The sequence below is a fragment of the Clytia hemisphaerica genome, unplaced genomic scaffold (assembly GCF_902728285.1).
Source record: "Clytia hemisphaerica strain Z4C2 unplaced genomic scaffold, Clytia hemisphaerica genome assembly, whole genome shotgun sequence".
NCBI classification, from domain to species: Eukaryota; Metazoa; Cnidaria; class Hydrozoa; order Leptothecata; family Clytiidae; genus Clytia; species Clytia hemisphaerica.
In genome coordinates this window covers 1,593,553-1,609,426 of record NW_027103414.1, presented here as the reverse complement: position 1 = coordinate 1,609,426, position 15,874 = coordinate 1,593,553, and the positions used below count along the sequence as shown (strand labels likewise).

The following is a 15,874-nucleotide window of genomic DNA, read 5'->3' as shown; positions in this document are numbered from 1 at the left end:
TAGACAGCTATACGAAAAGGGAGCCTTCGGGTTGTCCTCGACTGCGGTCTCAAACTTACTTACTATACGGAAAGTATTGTATATAATTTACAGACCAGAGCAGAGCTAGAAAGATGTCTTAAGACATTTCAGACAATCGCAAATCTATGACATCTGTTACACTTGACACTCCTAGGTGACGAAAAGTATCATCCTTTTCCCTCCCTGCAAGTTTATTAGGTGACCAAATCATATTTCTAGCCTCGTCACATTTTTAGCGAAGTACACTATTTCTCTTCTTTCGCTAGAAAATTTTAACTTATGCAAGTCCTCATTCCCTCTCTCCACTTTTGGAATTGTGTATTCATCCATGTGTAAATCCAGCCTTTTAGGTGTATCAGCCTCTACTTACTTATTTGCGGAATTAAAAAATCAAGTGTTTTTAAGGTATATTTTTTGAGAAAAGTGGTGTGCACTAAAACCTTTGGGGTAGGTTGTAGACTTCAAAAAATTGATCATGCGATTGCGCCCTACTAAAAATGCTACGAATCCTAAGAGTTTGCCCCCTACAATGGTAGATTATGCTTTCAAATAGAAACGTGTATATATTCTATAAATTCACTTTGACCTTACTTTAAAGGTGTGGCTAATTGAAGTAAACATCAATCCAGCGCTTCATACAAATTGTCACGTGCTAAAAGAAACTATTCCACCAGTTGTTCATCAGACTCTCGGTAAGTTCCATACTCCTTTTCTGGGTATTTATAATCTCCAACTGGCTTATAGCATCTTATTTAACGATAAAATGGACAAGAATAACAAGCCGGGGGGGGGGGGGTACTTAGGAAAAAATGGGCGCTGGGTATGTGGGGAAAGCAAGGTAATGGTCGGTTTTCTCACCTTTCAAAGTCTCTCTAAGGGTCGGAAAAATCACGATTTATTGAAAATTCTTTTTTATTTAGAGTGAAAAAATTGTAAAAAAGTCTCTCTAAGGGTAGAGAATCTTTCCAAAATCGAAGAAAATGTTTCAAAAAGGTCTCTCTAAGGGTGACCTTTTCTTTTAAATCAGTCTCTTTAAGGGTCGGTTTTCGGAGATCGCATCCGCACATACCCCTCAACTGTCAACCGTAGTACCCCTCCCCGGGAATAACAACCAATTTCACAATTTCAATATCTTAAATTTCTAAAGTACTCTTTAGTTTTACCCAAAGATTAAAAAATTCATCAGCAAATTTAACGAAAAAATAACTTAGTGACGAATTTTTTTACAGGTGAATCTTTTTACCGATTATATCAGTACGGTATTAGACATATTTTGATCAATCATTTTCTATATTGTTAGATATCGAATTGGAGATATTCAACAAACGTAAGAAACGAACGAAACTTGGTCAACTAGACTGTGTAACTACAATGGAACCTCTTTACAACGGTTTCACTGGGGCTAATTTTACCACGTAAAAAAGGTCTCCCGATCTCTCCTCATGTAATGATTTGAAAGACCCAGGTACACCCCTGTGTCACAGACCTCGGCCTCACTGGAAAATTTGACAAAAATTCGTCCCGGTAGGAAAATACCCATCCGAAAATCAATATTTAAAAACTGCACTCCAGAGCCATCCTCACTGGGTTTTTTAACCTTGGAACAATAGAATTTATATCCCTACTTGAATTTCGATAGGAAATTTTATCCCCACTGAGGAAAAAAGTTCCACAAGGGCTGTCAGACAGGGGTGTCCAGGTATACCTTTCTAACAGTACCATGGACATGATGTATCCCTGGTTTCATCATACCACAAATGGATTTTTGATTGGAATTTTAACGTTAGATTTGAAATAACGAACTTCTGCGTTAAAGGAACTTGTTTTGTGAGGAGAAATAAATTTGGTGACATAAATTTACTTTATAATTTTAGTAGCATAAATTTATCATAAATTAGAAAGCTTTTGATTATGGTGTGAAACTTACTTCAGCAACTGATAAGCTAAATCATTCCAATTTTGCATTAATAGACATTTTCTTATAAATTAACATCACTTGCCTCGTTTTGAAATTATTGCCATGGTGATTAACTTCCAGCAGATTTTATTTAAACTACTTTCTTTTCATATAGAAATCATGTCTCAAGAAACATAATCACCATATCAATTGTTTGAAAACGAGGCAAAGGATATTCGTGACGTAATTTATGAAAAGGTCTATTTGAACAATTTTGATGAGTTTATTTCGACAAAATACTAAAATCAATAATTTAACTTTTGGTGAGAATTTATCTTACTTATTTTTGTAAGTGAATTGAACTATAATTTTTGTGTGAACTAATTTAGGCAAATTTTGTTTAAAACTCGCCAAATGATTACCTATATTATACATTTGACTCTTCCCTGGTATCGTAATATTGTATTGTTGATAATAATTTATTGTTTTTTAATTGTTTTATATTGTAAGAATTGAAAATGAAGCATTTCACTGTTATGTTAATAACTCCACCACCGCAAGGCACCCTATTTCAGTTTTTTTCGTCATCAAAACTGGCAGATTTTAAAAAGATTTTTCTTAAATTTTACAAGTTTAAGGCATTTGGACAAGGTGACAGGGCTGATCTACAATCGTGGTCAAAACTGGTGTCCAATGAACATCTTCCACCGGCAAGTCCCCCTCTTCCCCCAAAATCAATGTTGGAGTTGAATTTTTGCACGTTCACAAGGATCACCATCAACATTGATATTGGGGGAGGGGGTGGACAAACAGTTCTGTCTGGATTGCATTATCATTATGAGCTTTAAAAATTATATGTTTATGGAAAAAGTTTATGCCTGTTTTGAAAAAACTAAAATTGGGTGCTTTTCGACACGGTCCTTGAGAATTTTACAGAAATATCTCTTTTTTTCTTTTTCTTTTTCTTTTTTTTCCTTTATTGAAACATAGGGTACGCTAGGAACAATACAATACTACAAAATACTACTAAGCATTAACATATAGTTCCTCCCTCCGCTAGAAACTTAAGTTATATCGCCAGAGGTAAGACTATGAAGAATATGAAGAAAGGAAAAAGTAAAACAAGGTCTGACGTGGAGAGAGCTATGGTTGTAGTAGACTAAAATAACGCACCACTGAGCCTTCCAGATTCATGGATATACTCAACGACAGAAAGAATTATAGTTTGATTTAAAATTAAAGTCAAGTTTTCATCACCGTATGATAAAAACCGACAAAAATAAGAAGGGTTTAGTGGGAGGAAAACAATACCTAAGTCTTGCAGTTTGTCGAATAGAGATTGTCTCGCATGGGAATATATAGTGCAGTGTAGAAAAAAGTGCTGAGTATTTTCAACTGAGTTAGTTCGACAACCACAAAAAGGGTCTAAAGTATCACGAAAACCATGCCTAAATTTGTGCTCGATGAGATGACTACCCGAAGTCGATTTAGAAAGACTACACCTTGATTGTCAGAAACATCAAAAACACGAGATTGTTTGGGTCTCAAAAATTTTAAAATTGCATTCTTAAAGGTCTTAACAGAAGGTAGATCTCTTATATTCACGTCCAGGACATTCCACTGTGATATGCAGCAAGGAAAAAGAGTATTACGAAAACGCTCAGTTCGTATATTAAGAGGATAAATAGGATTTCTTGTTCTTATGTTAACTGGCTCTGTAAGCCTTGCTGGCAGATAGTTACGTAAGTAAGACGGAGCTTGGTTATTTATGATTTTATAGAAAAATTTCATTCTTCTGGCAAAGCGTCTGTCAGCAAGGCTTTCAAGGCCAAGTTCAGAGTATATTCTCTCCTGAGACGTTCCACGAAAGCAACCTTTGATAGCTAAGCAGGCATTATATTGAATGGATTCAAGCTTCTGCACAAAAGAGGCATTTCCTGGGCGCGGTCATATATGATATCATCTTAGTCAAGATGAGGTCTAATGTAAGATTTATAGATGGTAAGAAGATATCTTCTAGGCACATGTTTGCGAAGTCTGTTAAATAAGGCCAATACCTTTATTGGCTTTTTTATCTTCTCCTCAAGATGGTAATCAAAAGAAAGTTTTGAATCTAAGATAAGACCTAGATGTTTCTGGTGCTCACTGGCAACGATGTTAGTGTTATTGAAGGAGATTACTGGAGCATTAGCAGGAGTGATTCTGCAGGTAAAATAGACTTCCACAGCTTGTTTAGAAGGGTCATGGTTGAAAGACATCTTCCATTGACGAGCCAACTCACTTATCCTGGCAAGATCTCTGCTTAGTACCCCAAGGCTCAAGAGCTGGTCCATCACAAGGGAGAAAGGAGGTGTCGTCAGCAAAGATTTCGGGTTTTGACTCAAGGTTTAATGGGAGATCATTAATGTAAATTAAGAAGAATAAAGGACCAAGAATCGAGCCCTGAGGTACCCCAGCATTGATCCTCTTCCACTCAGACGTTTTCCCATTCAACGCAACTCTCTGATGCCTATATCATCAAGAAAGTTACGTATTAAGGAAAGCAGAGGTCCGGTTACCCCATAAGATTTGAGTTTGAAGAGCAAGTCATCATGCCAAACCCGGTCGAATGCCTTTGAAATATCTAAAAACACACCCCTGGTATCTAAAGAAGGGTTCACGTCAAACCCTGTAAAAATATCATTCGTTATGGACAACAACTGAGAAATGCAAGAATCATCATCCCGAAATTCAGACTGACATGGAGAAAATAGATTATTTGTTTCAAAATATCTGTAAAGTGCATCAAATATCTCTTTTATGGCTATTGTATTATCACACCTGTAACTCTCCTCTACACGCTTTTTTTGTAAGAGTAGTGTACTCTGGATGAGAGTCAAGTATTCTTAACAAATTGCCAAAACTGAGGGTGAAAAATTCTTAATGTATCTTACTTTTTTAGACTTGACTTTTATACAACCATGCGAAATGATCAATTTGAGAGTTTGAGACTTTTGAGTCCACATTGGGAGCTAAAAATACATTTCTAACTCAAAGTTTCAATTTCATTTTCAATTTATCATTTGACCAAAATAGACTTTTAAGTTTGCGAACGTGTCTTTTGAAGGTTTTCCAATACTCATATTGTTCAAAGTGGGTAAAAATCCGTTAGTTGGCAAAGCAGGAACTTAACAATTTTGCCTTAATTTTACCTTATTAAAAGTTTTTGTGAATCAATTTTTGAGGATGAAACTAGATACAATGACCAAAACCAGACCAAATTTTCTAACTCGTCACTTCTCCATGCCAAATAAACAATTTAGTAACTTAAATTCGACCAAATTAAAAAAAAAGGTTTTGGTTGTCCAAAAGGAAATGGTTTCCTTCACTATTCGACGTTTAAAGCACTCATTTCTTCTAATTAAGGCGTAAAAAATACGGGTTTTGATTTTCATTAAGGCCAGGGCAAACCAGTCCAACATTTCATCCAACATGATTTTCAAATGTTGGATGAAATGTTTGATGGAAAAACTTGCGTTGGATGGAGCAAAAATCAAGGCCGGGGCAAACCGATCCAACATTTCATCCGACATGACTTGGAAAAAAATGAAAATTCAAAAAAATAAAGAAAAAAGTACCACCAAACCAATCCAACACGAAAAATTACACAATTCAATAAGAGAGCTTCTTTGATCTCGCCGCAAATGTTGGATGAAATGTTTGATGGCGATCAAACTTCATCCAACACCGCCCAACACGATTTTTTTCTTCTTTTTTTGAATTTTCGTTTTTTTCCAAAAATTTGGATTGACGCAAACCGGTCCAACATTTCATCCAACATCAGAAAAAAGGCATGTTGGATGAAATGTTGGATCGGTTTGCCCTGGCCTTTATGGTCATAAAATTTCGGATAAAAGTTTTGTGTGACGATAAACGAATTCGGTGGAAAACTTTGAAAGATGGTGAAATGTCAAGGAATTTTTTCGATAGTAAAAAATCTTTCACCCTCTCAAAACATTTGTCATTTTCCTTTGACAATTTCTTCCCCGACAAGGTACTTTAATAGGATAAATTTTGCAATTAAAACTCGCTGATGAAGTGTTTCTTAATTTTTTAGCGGATCGGGGTAGAAAATGAAACCTTGAAATAAGATTTTTCCCAATGGGACTTATTTTCGCGGATGACAACCAAATCTGTGAAATTTAAACCCCGCAAAAATTAATCCCATTAATGTAGTGAAAATGCAAGTTGTTTAAAACGGAAATATTCTCTTTTTTTAATTAAACTTGATATAAATAAAACAATCAATATAAACTTAAATAAATACATTATTATGTACACATTCATGAGCTCCGGCGAACCGGTAGAAGTGAGGGAGCCAATTTCTTTAGGAAAAATTGTCAACCACCTTGTGCGACGAAGAAAACTTTTCCCTTTTTTTGCACCTTCTAAACACCATTAAACGCTATCTAATTGAACAAAAACATAGTACTTAAGGTTTTTGACTTACAAAAAAATACTGAAAAAAGTGAAGGGGTCATACCCCTTGGTCCGCCGTCGACGGGGCCCATGACATAAACAAAAACAAGTTAGAATTCTTGAATCTTGAGACCAAAATCATTCGAATTAGCGCCAGATACGTCTTATTGATTTCACGGGTGTAAACAAATAGCTGAAAAAAAAGACAAATAATCTTTTTAGTCGTTACTTTCATTCAAGAGTACATTCCGTTAACCGTGAAACCTTCCCCCATAAAACAGTCGTAAACGTCTAGTTACTTTTTGTAACTGGTTACTCTTTCCTCGTTTTAAATAATAACCTGTAGAGATACTTCTATTGTAAGATTTTATTGACATAACGAAGCTAATGCGATCGAGATTGGGATATTGATTTCAAGCAACATTATCCAACACCCCTGTCTCACAGCCCCGGTGAAACTGTGAGGATGGCTTTAGAGTGCAATTTCTAAACAATGAATTTCGAATGGGGATGAAATCAAAGTTAAATTCTCAGTGGGGCTGAAATTCTAGGGTATTTTTCCCACCGGGACGAAATTTTTGCAAAATTTTCCAATGGGGCTTGGGCCCAAGCGGGTCTGTGACACAGGAGTGTTATTTAGGTCATGAAAAGGAAATCCTAAGATCCACTGATACCGCAAACAACTAAACAACTATTTTCACAGCTTTCTCAGGACAACTCAGTTTTAAATCTTGTACCCAGAAAAACTTGCGCCACTGATGGACGTGGGTGCTATCAGAATCACAAAAAGCGAACCAAGGGACTGGATTCGAATTTGTTTAGTTTCCAATTTGTAGAAATTTGGAGTTAACTTGTACATAGAAAATTCCCTACCTCAAGAAGTTCATAATTATTCCAGGGTTCTTGGCATGGACTTTAGATGAATCTAGAAAATTAAACACAGAGAGCCGTAAGCAAGTGGTAATTGTTAGTTACTCTTTGTAAGGAGGAAGATGTTTGACGTTTGGCTAAGAAAAAAAAAGGGTATTTAACATATTTGTAACCTGGCCCAACGATTCTCAAATAATTTAAGATTTAATGAAGTTTTACCTCTCTCTTCGTCACTTGAGTCAATCTTTTCGTCCTGAAATATGTAAACAAGCAGAACAATCTTTTTGGTAAATAATATAAATTGATGGACAATATGGATAGAATCTCCATAACTCGAACCGTCCGTTAGGGACGTCTGAGCTATGAAGATAATCAAGCTGTATTTTTATTTAAAGTTTAGTAGTCATATACAGATCAAAGCCAAATATAGTGCGTCCAGAAAAAAAGCGGAGCAGAACGAGTTTACAGTTGCCTCTCTTTAACTCGATCTTCAAGGGACTAAAACCTTTCTTCGAATTACAGAAAGACTCGAATTTTAGAGAACATTTTAAACTAATTTTCAGCTGAGGGGACCAAAGTTTTAGTTCAAATTAGAGAAAGATTCGAATTATAAAAGTTCGAATTATAGACAGTTAACTGCAAATAAAAAACCTCATATATTCTATCACGATTTGTTATACTCCTGTGTGCTCAATTGTAGGGGGGGGGGGGGGGGGGTGGAATAAGCAGGGGGTGGGTACTCCAATACGTGGGTACGCCAATTTTGGCACTTCGTAGCATTCATGTCATAAAATAGGGGGGGGTCATTGTAAAGTGACATGGGGGTGATTTGTTTCCAAAAATTGCAAAATGACTCTTAGGATTTTACTTTATGAAAAATCTGTTTTATTTTTTCCAGACCGACTTTATGTTGGGAAAAAAGGGTTTTCAGAACAGCTCAAGAAAATAGTCTTACAGTTGAGCTTTGAGACGATTCTTCATGAATAGAATTGATTCTTCTTCGTTTCTTTTTCAGCGAATCAGTCAACGCTCTACCTCGTAACGAACGCTATGTAAAGAAATAGGAATGCACAAATTTCCTTTTACCAGATTGATATAAAAAACGTCGAGTAAAGCTCTGATTGGCTGAGACATACAAGATTAACTCATATCAGTGCCGTAGGAAGCATTTTCATATTGGGGGGGGGCTGGAGTTTAGTGACACGGCGAGGGCCAACCATGGTTTGGCCCGAGGGGGGAAATTTTAAAAATTTGAGCTCTAGATTGCTTAAAAATACACTCAAAACATGCACATAAAGACAATTATGACAAATTAAAAAAGAAAAACTTTGCATTTTGCAAAATAACCATTTTTAAAAAAATTATTGGGGGGGCATAGCCCCCCTTGCCCCCCCAGTTGCTACGGCACTGCATATTCTGGACATTTTGAAAAAAAAAACGCTTATGTGTGCAATATTCAGCTAGTCAGGGCTTTGCTCGACGTTTTTTCGTGACTTTTTTACATGAATCTGCTACAATAGAAAAAAAGTTTATTAAAGTTGACTATCGTTAATTCGAACTCGAACGGGAAATCTTATTTGTTCGAATTACAGAAAAATTCAAATTATAGAAAGTATTTTAAGATGGTTTCTCATTGACGGGACTGGAAACAATTTCGAATTATAGAGTGATTGGAATAATAGAAGTTCGAATAAGCGAGAGTGTACTGTAGATAAAACACAACCATCATTACGAACGGTTCGTATGGCTAATAGATTGGAATTGAACCATTAAATGATGACGTTTTCACTAATTTCCTCGATTTTCTAGTCCAGTTTTTTTTTTTATCACAAAGAAGAGTATTTTGAAAAACCTTTCTTAAGAGGAAGCGAGTTACATCAGTAAAATTGCTATGTCACAGGAAAAATTCCAAAGCCCAAAAAAAGAAAACTTATTGGATACAAAAAAATGACAAAATTGAAGCCAAAAGCAGCGCATTCAGAAGCACAAGGAAAACGATAAAGAGAACTTTCAATAATATGGTCTATTGATGACTCTCGGACACTCTAAACTAATGAAAAATACTCTGTCTTTTACTGTGGGGATATTTAAATGGATACAGAACTGGTGCAAAAAACGGCAAATAGAGTGGCTGAACGTAAAAGTATTGGTATTAACTTTACTAAGGTTTCTGGAAACAAAAACTATACCGACTGACTCAAATAACTTAGGGCGTTAGGCGACTTCCTGGGACAAAAAGAAATAATTTGATCTCAAAATTACTTTAACTAGAAAAAAGAAAGTATAACTTTGTTTGGTCTCAAAAGTTCGTCAGAAATCCAAAGTTTTTTGAGTCACCCCATATTACTAAAAGTTTATTAAAGGAACCTTTCCATCGACAAACTGATAACAATCCTGCAAAATTATAAATTGAATATTCTGTTGCTATACCTTTCCTGAATTTCGTGTGCTAACTATACTTCTCTGAGCTGGTGCTGAAAATCAATAAACACAAGCTAACTTAACACTGAAATTGATCATTTGGATAACTCAATATGTTTAAAAACTTATCGAAGCCCATGAAAACCACGAGAATATAATTACACTTAATCGTAAGAATGTTAAAAAATTAGATAAAGCATTTGCGGATCTGAAACATCTGATCTAAAGAAGGTTCAAAATTTCTGACGGAGAAATATCCTCATAAGGATTATGGTTCACATATAAACGCTCTCCGCCATAAATTTTGAAAGGCCTTAGATCCACCACTGTAGTAGAGTACGAAGAAATCTAGAAAACTATGAACAATTATGAGGAAAGGCAATCCAAGGTCGAAAATAACGAAATTGGTTTATATTCCTTGATAAACCAATAAGAGAGTGAAAACTTACAATTAACAGGTGTCTTTTCATCCACGACCAATACAATTTGTTCTTCACGCGTTTGAGCTCTCATGGTGACTGGTGTTGTTGGTGTTTGTTTATCTTCAATACGTTCAATGTAAAACATATATAGATCTTGTGAACAGTTTAACGTGTCTCCCTCACGAGTGAATTCAAATTTAGATGCGTTCGGCCATTCACGCTTGTCTGATTTTTTTTGGGATTTAGGTCAAGGAAATTCTTACAAGATATCCTACCACCCAAACTCAAATTCACAAGACTATATACATTCAGGCCAGCGAATACTAGTTTATAAATTTTGGTACATCAAAACAAATAAATTTCGAAATTGATGATGAAAATAACGTAATGAAAAAGATACATGGATAAATGACAAGTTCATCTGTCCGTATGGGTTCAATCTTGTTCGATCCACTTAATATGTACTTCATGGCCCGCTAAAATAAGAAATATCGTTCAATATAACCGCCCTTGACGCATTTTATCCAGTATTTAACTCCAAACCAAGCTAACAGTAGTGTCCGAAGTTGTCAAATTAACGTGCTCTGCCCTTTTTCAGATATTTTACCCTTAGGGAACCTTTTTTTGCGAGTAGCAGAAATTTTAAAAACTTTAAATCTAACGAAGCTCTTTTTTTAATTTTTTAAATTCATGCAAATTTTGGTTACCCCAAATTTTAGGTAACTCTCGGACGAGAATTTCAAACACGATACGCATTCCCTATAACAAAATAAATTCTGGGGATGCGCGCAGCCTAATTTTGCATCAGTGTGCGAAATTTCATGAAAAAATATCAACTACAGCTCGAGGGATGCAAAAATCAGTTTTATTGACAATTAAATCATGCTTGATTGTGTGTATTGCTATCAATAACGTTTCTGTGAGAAAAAATAATGAAATCTAACAATAAAATGCAATGAAAATCTGAAAAACGACGATTTCCAGTATTTTAGGCCGAAACAAAATTTATTTAAAGGTCGGACTCGATCATGTTTTGCATTGCTAATCCGCAGCTTTGTGCATTAAGAATAAAAAATAAAAAATTCACTTTTTTCATCTTCATTTTTCATCTTCATTTACTAAAATTTTTGAATTATTTTTTCAGAAATTATAGTGCTCTGAATCATCTTTTCAACGATATATCATATGTTAAAGTTGAAACATTTATTATCAAATGACAAGCCAAACAAAGGTTCAGTGCACACTTAAAGCGAATGGACTCTACTATTCGATACCTTTATGTCGTTTTGAGTCTTGTTTTTCTTCCAGAATTTCATGCTGTAAAATGGAAAGAAAAATCTTTAAAACAAAGGACTGGAGGGTAGTCGATGTTGTTATATGTACAAAAATTAATTCCAAAATGCAATTTCATAAAACTTCTATAAAAACGATAAAACTTCTCCGTCTCAAGGGGGTGTTTTTCTTCCAAAGCCATTTTGGCAAGGTCATATGAAGAAGTGTCAAGAGAAAAAGCATTAATAATGCAAATATCCAAAACCATCAACACAGTTTCACATAAAAGCTCACCAATAATGAATAATTCGTGAAATTAAGTCAAACCAAAATCTTCAAAATATATAAGTACCTTTCATGGTTCGTTTCACCAGTGATTTGAGCATTACGGCATCTCAACTTGACTTTGACTATGGTTTGATTGTAAACTACCAATCGAACGTCTGGCTCGGGAAGTTTCAAATCTGATAATATATTGCTACTCATTTAGTTTAATATTGACTGTTTTTTATTAGTTGTAAGTGGATCTATTGGAATAAAAATATGTTGATTTTAGAGAGTACAAAAAGATTTGAAAGGCCAAAAGACTTGATTATTTAACGTTGCTGATGAAGGGCACAAAAGTAATTGTTTTTAGTTCCCCACAAAGCTTAAGGTAAAGAGAAAAGAAATGCCAAGTAAAATGAAAGTCACATTTGAAAAAAATTCACCATGATTAAAATGGTGAGGTTCCCCAAGGGATTATACTCACTGTTCTGGATATATGAAAGATATTATAAAAGACTGCAATGATAGGATATCAAAGAATTAGTCAGTGTAAGGGAAGTGTTTACAAAAGATTGTGATTGATTGAATTTGAAGCCGTATCTTTTCCACAATTAAACTGATATGGTTAGAAAAATTAGGAAAATAAACTATATAATAAATACATCATTTTCGAAATTTAACTTCCCGGTAAAACAGTGATTAAAATTTATCTCCAGGTCTCAATGTCCAAACGATATTTCTGGAAGTAGATATAATTACAGCAGAAAACCCAAAAATATGATTCTTAGCTCTTCTTGAAAAATCCAGACCTTTCTCGTTCTATTTTACTTTACAAGTCGACAACCGACATTTTCAAATTCTTATTGGCCTGGAAAAACCATACCAAGAGAAAAAGATTCTTAAAATGTTAATCAAAAAAGAATCAAAATAAATGCATAGGACAAGCTTTATCTTACAATTAAGGAGCCTAATGAGGAGGATAAAGGTTAGATAAGATTCTAAACAATGAAGTTCAAGGAGTTGATAAGCCACTTTTCGCCCTGCCTATTCTAATTGTAAAATATAGTGGGTAGCAAGTTGGCTAAAATCTAAAGTCAATGCATTGCCCTCTTTTGATGCCAATGCAATCCCTTCTTTCAATTTTTTTCAAGCAAAGACTTTTAACTGTCAGCTTTCTGCATATTCTCACAATTAGAATAGGCAGGGCAGAAAGTCGGTCGTCTACACAAGAACTTATTCTTCTCCTTCACGATGTTCAACGATTGATTCTCCTTCTTCATCTTCTGATTCATCTTCACAAGATTCCATTTCAAAAATACGCACACGTCGACCATTACTCGCTATCACGCAACTCACACTACGCCCTTCGTTCACGCTCACACTGGCCGCGTGGAAATTATCAAGCGTACGTGACTCCGTGAACTCGTTTTTCACGTTTAACCACTGAACGTCGAGATCTTCGGAATCTAACAATCCTTCGACGTTGGATAATTTACTGCATTTGCTGAATATCAATTTCTCAATAGTGTCGTTTAACGGTAATTGACTGAGAACGCTAATCGGTTGATTATCACTTTCCGGTTCAGATGTTTCATGTAAGATCGTCATTGTTTCGTTACCGTAAAATGTGGAATATCTCATTGTGTATTGCGGTAAATCGCCAGCGTTAGATTCGTCCATTTCTTCAAGTTTTGGTGCTTCGATGCATAAACCTGCAATGTTGACATCTTCAGGATTTGATGTCAACTCGAGTAAGAACATACGATCGCTGTCACATGAGCAAGCTAGGATTGAGGCTAAAAGACGGTCTTCACGGTCTAGGTAGGAGATTACAGGAGAGCAGTTTTCATCGTGCCCATCAGCTGCTGCAAATAATTTGATGGAGGAGGTAAGACTTACGGAAGCCGAAAGAGCGGTAACCGTATCCGTGAAAATGGCGTCGAAGCTGCTTTCGAGATCTTTGAATTGGGAAACTAGGGAGGCGCGGTGATCTGGAACTAACACAAATGGATGATCTTTCAAACATTCTTTAGTGTTGATATATTCATACCAAATATTTTGGTCGACATCATTAAACAAAGTGGATGTTTTCGCAATCTCATCATTAAAAAAATGTGAGATACGCTCCAGATTGAAAGTTCCTTGTGACGTCTTCTGAAGCCTGTTTTCAAGAAAGTCGACCATAACGTCAAACTCCTTGAAAGAAAGTTGCGGGTAATTAGCTGACATCTCGTTACTGACTTGAAAACATAAACAAGTCAGCCATGTAAAAAAGATACTAAAATCTTCCATGTCAGAGCAAATAACTTCCAAAAGTTTTAATACACGCATTGCGAAAGTACCTAGTTTACTTAAACACGATATGACTGACTTTTCATCGAGTCCAATCTCTTGAAAATGTTCTGTCCATTTCGACATTCCGTAAATTTGCAGTAAATAAACCATTGAATGTTGGATCAATAGCTCCATCTCTTCGGTAATATCAGAATGCATGCTTGCATAGGCTAGTTGTACACTCTGTTCGATTTGTTTCAAACCCTTGGATGTCAAGTTCTGTGTTAAAAAAGTCTCAAGCTCAGGACTTGTTTCTCCTGTGGCATAAGCTATGGTGAATTCAGCTGCAACGCTACTTTCAGCTGGGCTGACTAGTTTCTCCAGTTTATCGAGCTTTGTGTTGATTTTCAAACTGATGTCCTCGGAAGAATCGGACATCTGCTCAAGAACTTTGTCAGAACGTTTAAGCAGATAGTGAAGCTGTGTATACGCTCTGGACAGTAAACACAATTCTTGACTTCTTGATAACAAATGAGGACAATGAAAACGATGCAAATAAAACGAATCAGTTTCCCCATCAGACGTTTTAGATTTTGATACAAGAGTCAATAAAGCTGTCTTTGGTGACAAATGACAAGCAACAACTTTGTGGCTTTCAAATTGAATGGGATATTTCTCCAGAGAGATTTCCAGCACTTTGAAAATACCATCCAAATAAAGATGAAGGTTGCCATTAGCTGTGGTTACAATCAAGAAACATTGCTGTCCGTGGTCAGATGTCATTGTCTCACCCTGTGATAAATAAGTAGCCAGTTCCTCTTTATGTATATGCGGTAGATACTCAGTATGTGCGTCCACACTCGAGCCTGGTTTTTCATTCAAATCAACATGAATCCAGTCTAGTGATTTGATTTCTGAGCCTAAACTAAGCGAATGAACAACGGCAGCCTTTTCGATTTCAATAATAGAGACTGTCCCATTCTGGTGACCCACTGCTAGCAGCTTTGCACTACTTTTCCATGAATGACTGGTCGTTTTCCACGAGCAGCAAACAGCAGGCGATTCTTTGGGTGAAATTACCCACACTTTTTGCCATTGCATACGATGCAGACGGATATCTCCGTTTTTGGTTACCACAGCAACCAAATCATGTAGCGGACTCCATTTAGCCTGTAAAATACCATTATTACATGGTTTATCACAGACCTGTCGGAAAGATGTCGCCATTGTCCCGTTTATTGTCTTGTATTTAGTTGTTGTTTCTTTCTTTTTTGGATTTTTTTATTTTTTTTATCTCATACTAAAAAGATAAAAATGAGAAAGTTTAATATATATAATAGTTAGTTCAATAATTAAACTTAAGGGATAGGGCCTTCGAAATTTAAGACAAGCACATTTAAAAACTAATGGAAAATTGGGAAATGGAAGATCTGCAGGAGCTCTTGAAATAACACAAGGACAGATTTTTTTCTCTAAAGATTTGGAAATAAAGCTGATTCAGCAATCTTGACATACCACTATACTAAAAAGCGACATGTTTTCTTATGTAATGTAAACATTAGTATAGATTAGAAATGTCTGATTACATAAACTAAATGACTAGCAAATCCATCATAATCCCATATAAGACGATAAGAAAATCTCTCTGTAAGCACGAAAGCTGCAAATAAACAAAGAAATTCTGCAAGAAAGCAAGATATTTATACTTTTTCAATAAAAGCCGGATAAACACGAGAAAAATTGCTCATAAAAATTTGAGTAGAGTAGACTAATAGGGACATTGTTTACATTATTTTCTTATAAAGTCCTATTAAGTTGTTGGATTGGCTAAGAATAGTTACAGCTTAGTTTTTGTTTCGTATATGCTATTTTTCGTGTTTATTTAGCATTTTAAGAAGTTTCACAAACTAGTTCCTGTTAAAAGGTGTTATATGTTCTATTAAAAAAGAAGAAACAAATGCTTATAGAGAAT

At 35.4% G+C, this 15,874-nt stretch overlaps 3 protein-coding genes across 5 annotated transcripts in view; 1 reads left to right on the top strand and 2 right to left on the bottom strand.

Annotated features, from left to right (window-relative positions):
- Positions 1-2,481, top strand: part of LOC136797565 (protein polyglycylase TTLL10-like) — a 33,457-nt gene extending 30,976 nt beyond the window's left edge. For all 3 annotated transcript variants that reach the window (XM_067054149.1, XM_067054150.1, XM_067054151.1), the window contains exons 16-17: positions 620-713; positions 1,322-2,481. In XM_067054149.1, the coding sequence (XP_066910250.1) occupies positions 620-713; positions 1,322-1,440 (213 nt within the window). In that variant the 3' untranslated portion in view covers positions 1,441-2,481. The remainder of the gene's footprint in view (positions 1-619; positions 714-1,321) is intronic.
- A 3,667-nt stretch (positions 2,482-6,148) lies between these two features.
- LOC136797552 (uncharacterized) lies at positions 6,149-11,885 on the bottom strand. The gene is made up of 9 exons (XM_067054135.1): positions 11,714-11,885; positions 11,364-11,406; positions 10,490-10,565; positions 10,117-10,314; positions 9,677-9,720; positions 8,202-8,294; positions 7,466-7,499; positions 7,250-7,301; positions 6,149-6,569 (listed from the first exon to the last, which is right to left on the bottom strand). The coding sequence occupies exons 1-9, from the start codon at positions 11,845-11,847 to the stop codon at positions 6,524-6,526; spliced, it is 720 nt and encodes a 239-aa protein (XP_066910236.1). The 5' UTR covers positions 11,848-11,885; the 3' UTR covers positions 6,149-6,523.
- A 325-nt stretch (positions 11,886-12,210) lies between these two features.
- Positions 12,211-15,198, bottom strand: LOC136797551 (anaphase-promoting complex subunit 4-like). Its single transcript, XM_067054134.1, has one exon. It carries the CDS (start codon positions 15,127-15,129, stop codon positions 12,862-12,864), a length of 2,268 nt encoding a protein of 755 aa, XP_066910235.1. The 5' UTR covers positions 15,130-15,198; the 3' UTR covers positions 12,211-12,861.
- Between the last annotated feature and the right edge of the window lie 676 nt (positions 15,199-15,874).